Source organism: Dendrobium catenatum, unplaced genomic scaffold, assembly GCF_001605985.2.
Source record: "Dendrobium catenatum unplaced genomic scaffold, ASM160598v2 original_scaffold_117901, whole genome shotgun sequence".
NCBI classification, from domain to species: Eukaryota; Viridiplantae; Streptophyta; class Magnoliopsida; order Asparagales; family Orchidaceae; genus Dendrobium; species Dendrobium catenatum.
In genome coordinates, this window is record NW_021436336.1 from 53095 (window position 1) to 60557 (window position 7463).

Consider the following 7463-nt stretch of genomic DNA (forward strand, 5'->3'; position numbering starts at 1 on the left):
TATGAGAAACGAGGGGTCTATTTATAGTTTTTTCGGAGTGGCATGGCTTGTAAATAGGTGTGAGATTAGGAGAGAACAGGGAGTGGTTGAATGGATGGCTGATATTGAATCCCTTGATCATACACCGTTCGTCAGACATTTGAAGGATTTAGTGATGATGGAATCCGGTGATCTTGGGCTCGTTGGATTCGTCTCGTCGAGCCGTTTGATTCGACTATAAGCTCTTCAAAATCAGAGACCCTTTGGTAACACAAATTGTGGTACGAGCTTTCCAACAGCACTTCGGACGCTTGATTTGGGCTCATTTGGGCTCGGATTGAGTTGAATTTGGTGTCGTTGGGTTCATATTTTTGAGACACTTAGTTCAACTATAAGTTTGCGGAAATCGGAGTTCAGGTGATCTTGGATTTAATTTTTGAAGTTTCCAACTTGATTTTTGCCTCGAGATTCGTGCCCGATCAAGATAATTTTTGCATGATGTATCATCTATCATTGAAGACTTAATTCTGAGAGCTTGTTCGTTGTTTTTAAGGACTAATACGGCACAACTCTTAAATTGGATTTGTGGTCATTCGAATACTTTCCCATCAATAAAAAGGTTATTCTGTATTTTAACGTGTTGTACGATTTATTACATTTGGTGGGAAAGAAATGATAGATATTTTGGTAAGAACGCGAATAGAAAATCTACAATCACTCTTAAGATTAAGAGAGCTGTTTTTACCAAAGTCTGTAAGTGGAATGACGCGGAAACCTTGATGGAGCTGCTCTAATAGATCTCAGCCTCAATTTTTGTCGTGGTTCTCCTTTCACCGGACTGCTACCCATCTCTTCAATTTTAAACCGAGTTTTGGTTTTGGTTTCAATGGTGGGGAATTTTCAGGGGTAAGGATGACCGGACTGCTTCGTCGTTCCCCTCGGAAGGAAGGTTTTTGCTCAACCGTTTTGCTCGCAAGATCATATGTGCTTCTCCGTTCTTATTGGCAATCTTCTGCAATCAGGGTTTACTTCAGATTGCAGTCCATTTAATGAACCCACTTTCCTCCTGTTAAATGTTTTTTCTCTTTTGTGCTTTGTTTTGGTTTTTTGGATGTGTAAATCTTTTGCTATTGATTTGATCATGTGTATTTTGTTAATAGAATTTTGGGTTGGCTATCCTTTTTGATAGCTTCTCTTTTTTCTTTTCTACACATGTAACTAGTTCTTCTTTAACAGAAATGGGCTATTTCCCAACTTTCCCCCAAATAAACAAAAAGATGAATAATTTAACTATAAGCTTTTTGAATTTAATTTTGAAAATTTTTAAATTCAAATATGTCTCAAAATTCGTGCAATCAGAATAAAATTAAACTATGTATGTTATTTAAAAAATAATATTAACAATATTTTAATATAAATAAGATATTTTTGAATTTTTTTTAAACATTTAGCCTAATTAAAATAAAAAGCTAAAATCTAAAATTTCTTAATTGAAAGTTAAAACTCGAAACAACTGATAAAAAAAAATTACGAAAGTATTTGAATTTCATTTTCTAAGCGAGCCTTTCCTCTGGATTCATCTCTCTAAGTAAAATTATTCTGTGTGAATACAAACGCTGTTCAAAGACGAATTAGAATGTGCCATATCACTTATTTACTGTGTATTATGATTATGTACCGCCATGTATCTGATAATGAGGTGCGTTCTGATCCGAGGCAAAATAATTTTATCCAATAACTCATTGAACGTACCAACGTCGTTCAAATAATCCGTCTCCATCGCAGTCACAATGTTTCAAACAGGTCAACCATTGCAAACTCAGTACCACGTCACCCGGCCCCACCACCAGTTGTCAACCAGCTGTTCTTCCCACGGATACGTCTCTCATGAATGTAGCCGTGCATGCAGCGACCGGCTGCGTTAGGCCGCTGGCCTTGCTATAGGAACTGCTACACGCTTCTCCAACCGTGTACGGTCCAAGAACCTCCGGTTTCGAATATCAGGCCACGCCATGGCTGAGTCATCGCAGTTTCAGTTGCAGAGAGTTTTTTAGGCTTCATCCAGAAGTTATTATCATTAAATTTTAATTTTATCTTCATTAAAAACCGATTTTGGGCTCTTAGCTGGATTCCTATCACCATCCCTCTTCATTCGTTGTATATAATGAGCCTCTTTCTTCCCCCGGACTGAATCAGAGAAAGCAGAGCAAGTCTTCTCTCTTTGCTTCCCATTCATATCTCCCATTCCTGTTCCATTCGGCTTCGGATTTGCGGAGAAGATGACTATCACGCTAGAGCACCCTCGTATTGGTGAGTTCTGTAATTTGCAGAAAAAAATAGAGTTTGTCTGTAATTTGTTGCTAACATCGACGAGCTTCTTTGGCTTCAGGAGTTGATTTGGGTGAGAAGAAGATCATCCCTGATACAAACGAACTGGATTTAGATGGCGGTTTCTCTGTTCCAGAAACAAACGCCTTTGGCCAGACTTTCAGGTTCTTATTTTCCTTAATGAATTCTTCAGGATTTTCTTCTGTTTGATCTGTTCATTCCAAGCTGATTCAGAGAAATCTTTCAGGGATTACAATGCTGAATCTGAGAGGAAAAAGACGGTCGAAGAATTCTACCGCACTAATCATCTTCATCAATCTTATGCTTTTGTAAGAGATTGCTTATTGGTTCTTCGCAATTTCATTTCATGCAAATTTTTTTTTTTGAAGAATGAATTTAACAGCTCATGCAACAATGAAATTGGCCATAAAGAGTTGAAATAAGATTATTAATGGAAAATTCAGTACTATAAGGTTTGATAAAAATATTTGATATATACATAGGTGAAGAGGATGAGAGAAGAGTATGGGAAGCTAAATAGAGTGGAGATGAGCATATGGGAAAGCATTGAATTGCTTAATGAATTCGTCGATGACAGTGATCCTGATCTTGATGAGCCCCAGATTGAGCATTTGTTGCAGACTGCAGAAGCTATCAGGAAGGATTATCCAAACGAGGATTGGCTTCACTTGACTGGCCTTATTCATGGTGAACACAACTGATGAAATTTCATGGCTTATTTCTTTTTTTAGTTGATTAATTTTCTTTTTTTGTTGAATTCAGATCTTGGAAAGGTTCTTCTTCATCCTAGTTTTGGTGAGCTTCCTCAATGGGCTGTTGTTGGTAAGTGTAATCCCTACTAATTTGACCGTTTGATGTCTAATACTTTTAAAAATATTGTTAGATAATGCAATGTTTGGATTTTATTTTATTATATTTTTTTACCTTTTTCTTGTTTTCTTCTCATTTTGTAAAAGGTATAGGGATTCCTAGTGTTGTTTATTGCTTGAATAAACTGAAAAAAATAAAGAAAAAATTGGCTGAAAACATGGTTTCAAACCAAACACATAACTAGGAGAATTTCTTAAAAAAATCAATATCCTTTTTGTAAATTTTATTTTTTAATAATAAATAAAAGAAAATAGAAAATAAAAAACTAAAAATATAATTCAAACATGACCTAAATGCTTGACCTGTATATATTTTGCAGGTGACACATTTCCTGTGGGCTGTGCTTTTGATGAATCTAATGTGCACCACAAGGTCCTATAAAACATTTATACCTTATAAATGTTCTGTAGAAATGATTAAAAGATCTATATATTGCTCACAAAGAATTACATTGCAATTATTTCAGTTTTTTGAAGGGAACTCAGACTACCACAATCCCAAGTTCAATACCAAGTATGGTGTTTATTCTGAAGGGTGTGGCCTTGAGAATGTGCTAATGTCATGGGGTCATGATGATTACATGTATCTGGTAAATATTTATATAGAAATAGTGCATATAAAAATATAAAATCATAAAATGTTAAAGGCAAATTAATAAATTTTTTACATATTATGAGAGAACAAATATATCCTTCTTTTATCTCTTATTTGTTCTAATATTTTTCTGCAATAAATACTATTTGGTATGTCTGTCAGCAAGAAATTTGAAGTCCACTTAACATTAACAAGTTCTACCCACCGATGCTTAGCTTGGTTGGGGGGCGAGTACGGTTGGGAACCCCCCACCCGTGCTTGATTCCCCCGAGCGGCAGCACCTCTTAAGTGGGGCCCAATCAAGTGTGGGTCAGAAGGTTTCTGGGGTGCGTGGGTGCTTCTTCTAGGTCAGTCGATGATTAGTCATGCTGTCAAGTACCTTTCGGGAGTGGCAGCGGGTGGACACCTGTTCTAAAAAAAAAAAAAAAACATTAACAAGTTCTTATCAAACACTCTTTTCAAAAGTATTTATAATTATAGTAACATCCAATTGAAGTAAAATACCAAAATGTAACTCTATTGTATGGCTTTCAATTAAAATCAAATGTCAGTAAACTTTGCAGACACCAAAATTAGTTAATACATTGATATTATATATAGTCAGACTTCTTCCTTCAGGTTTCTCTAATAAATGATTAATCATAGGTGGCTAAGGAGAACAAGACTACTTTGCCTTCAGCTGCTCTCTTCATCATCAGATACCATTCCTTCTATCGTAAGTTTTCTTCGTTTACAGAGATTATACAGTGAATTTGATTCATGTTGTTTGGAACTTAACAATTTTGCATTTTCTGTCATTGTTTCAGCCCTCCATAGATTTGGAGCCTACTCATACTTGATGAATGAGGAAGACAAAGAGAACCTGAAATGGCTGCATGTATTCAAGTAAGATACCATAGTTATTAGTTGCAAATTTGAATGTGGCAGATTTCCTGATGGCTAAGGCTTTGTTTGGGATGATTTTCTTACTACTTCTTAAAACGGGTACTAGAAAACTGTTTTAAGAAGCAGTAAGAGAGTCATCTCAAATGAAGCGTAAAATTAATAACGAAAAGTAAACAAATATTTGTGAGATAATGTTGTTATTTGAGTAAACTATTCATATAAGATGAGATCTAAGGCTCCCTTAAACATTTGCTATTGATGTTTGTTAATTACAAAATCCTTGCTTTTGTGTATTCTGTGCAGCAAATATGACCTCTATAGTAAAAGCAAGGTTAGGATTGATGTGGAGAAGGTGAAACCATACTACCTTTCTCTCATTGAGAAGGTGAGTATTATATTATCATCTCTGAAATTGTTTCATCTGAAGTTTATTGTTGCTATAACTTACTGTTTTTGTTTTCGTTGTTGCAGTATTTTCCTGCTAAGTTGAAATGGTGAAACTCCTCGCAATAAGGTTCTTTTGCTAAATGGTTAAGTGTGTACGTTAAAGGGTATTGTGTGTGGAATTGTTTGTAAGTGGATAAAAGGGTGATTATCAATTTTTTACATGGAGATTGTAAGGATTCTGACTATGCAGTTCAATCATAAAGATATGAAATAAGCTTTAAGAATCATTTTTATTTGTGTTAGTATCGCGTTATATAAAAAAATTTTATATATTAGTCTTGTCTCTTTCTCTTGGCTGATTAGCTTAACTGGTTATCGAAGCATAGCAGGTTCTTAAATGAATCTCAGGTTCTTAAATGAATCTGGGTCACTTCAGATTTGTTTGGATTGATGGATAGAGAAAGGAAATGAAATGAAATACCAGCTAATTATTGGCGTAACCCTGGAAACAAACAAAGGGGAATGAGAAGTAGAATAAAAGCTGCTCCACCATTAGATCATTCGACTATTTAGTATACTGCTAATAAAAAGTAACATCACATCTCATCTATCAAATTTTAATTTTTTTAACTAAAATTTTATTTTAATAAACAATAAAAAAATCGTCCCAAATGAAATCATAGTTAAATTATTAAGTGCTATTTAGCCTAAATAGATCTTAATGTTGTGCAATTCAAAGCATAAAACAGAAAAAAATCATACAATTAAGCACAATCAAACAATGTGATTTATGTGGTTTGAAGAAGAATCGTCTATGTTGATAGGGAGGGGATGATTTTTTTATTCTACTATGGAGAAAAATAAGGTTATAATTTTCTCTTTATATAACTGTAGCCCAATACCAAGGAAGGTAAAAAATTCAATATAGAAACTCTTAATCAATGCACTAATTAGAACTCTTAATTATGCCATAATTAGTGATGCTTTAATTATGATCCTAATTTGAAAAGGAAATAAAAGTTTTCGGTAACGATTTCCACTTCATCTTTCATTTCAATATGTGAAATATGAAAAAACAAACTTTTATATTAGAATGATTACACTAAGATGATTGCCTATCCCAAAACAATCAAGCCAAACATAGTTTTTTAGAAACATATGAACAATCAGCCATGAGTTTGAATATTCTCCAAACTCTTACAATAAGTGAACTTCTAAATTGATAGAATCTTTGTGAGCATGTCTACTGGATTCTTTTTTGTCTCTATATTCGTCAATTAGACATTGCCTTCATCAATTAAGTCCCGGACAAAGTGATACCTTATATTAATAAGCTTGGTATGAGCATGATAAATCAAATTTGTGACCAAGAATATCACATTATGACTATCACAAAATATCATCAGAGAATCTTGACCAACTCCCAAGTCATCTAGTAGGCCTTGTATCTATATTGCTTCCTTCATTATCTCCATGACTATCATGTACTCAGCCTATGTTGTAGACAAAACAACAGTAGATTAAAAAATTGATCATCAACTAACTTGACCTCTGCTAATGTGAATAAATAATCAATAGTAGACCTATGCCTATCAATATCACCGACATAATCTGAGTTAGTGTAGCTTACATACAAATTAACAATAGATTACTGCCTCTTAAACACCCAGCCTACATTAGTTGTACCTTTTAGATATCTCAAAATACTCTTCACAACATGGTAATGACTCCTTCCCGAATCATGTATGAACCTGCTCATAACATCAACTGGTTGTAAATGTCTAGTCTAGTACAAATCATGATATACGTTAGACTCTCAGCTGCACAAGTATAAGGAATCAATCACATATCTTTCCTCTCCTGGTCATCTTCAGGAAACTGATTTGAACTCAACTAGAAATGAGATGCAATGTGTAGACTCATAGCCTTACTCGAGTCATCAACTCATTCTAGTTATCTTCTCCATAAGAAGTGCCATGCCACGAATTTTGCAAGCTTCACCCACTAAAAATATTTGAACAATTGCTTCTTCATCATATTGATGGCAATCTGACTAGCAGATTCAATCAATGCGTGTAGACTCGCAGCCTTACTCAAGTCATCAACTCATTCTACCTATCTTGTCCATAAGAAGTGCCATGCTAAGAATTTTGCAAGCTTTACCCACTCAAAATATTTAAATAGTTGCTTCTTCATCCTATTGATCTCAATCTGACTAGCAGATTAATTCAATCAACATGTCATCAAAATATAGAAGAAGATAGATGAATTCATCATTAGCCAAAAATTTAAAATATGCATAATAATTGTAGTTGGTCCTTGTGTACTCTCACATCATGAATTGATCAAACTTCTTATACCATTGTCATTCCCTTTAATTTGCGTAAAACCTTTTTCCA

The 7463-nt window shown here is 34.4% G+C and overlaps 1 protein-coding gene across 1 annotated transcript; it reads left to right on the forward strand.

Annotated features, from left to right (window-relative positions):
• Nucleotides 1-2013: 2013 nt before the first annotated feature.
• Nucleotides 2014-5366, forward strand: LOC110092758 (probable inositol oxygenase). Its single transcript, XM_020817751.2, has 11 exons — nt 2014-2289; nt 2369-2471; nt 2555-2636; nt 2811-3015; nt 3091-3150; nt 3518-3570; nt 3665-3787; nt 4438-4507; nt 4599-4677; nt 4981-5062; nt 5149-5366. The coding sequence occupies exons 1-11, from the start codon at nt 2259-2261 to the stop codon at nt 5173-5175; spliced, it is 915 nt and encodes a 304-aa protein (XP_020673410.1). The 5' UTR covers nt 2014-2258; the 3' UTR covers nt 5176-5366.
• Nucleotides 5367-7463: the final 2097 nt, after the last annotated feature.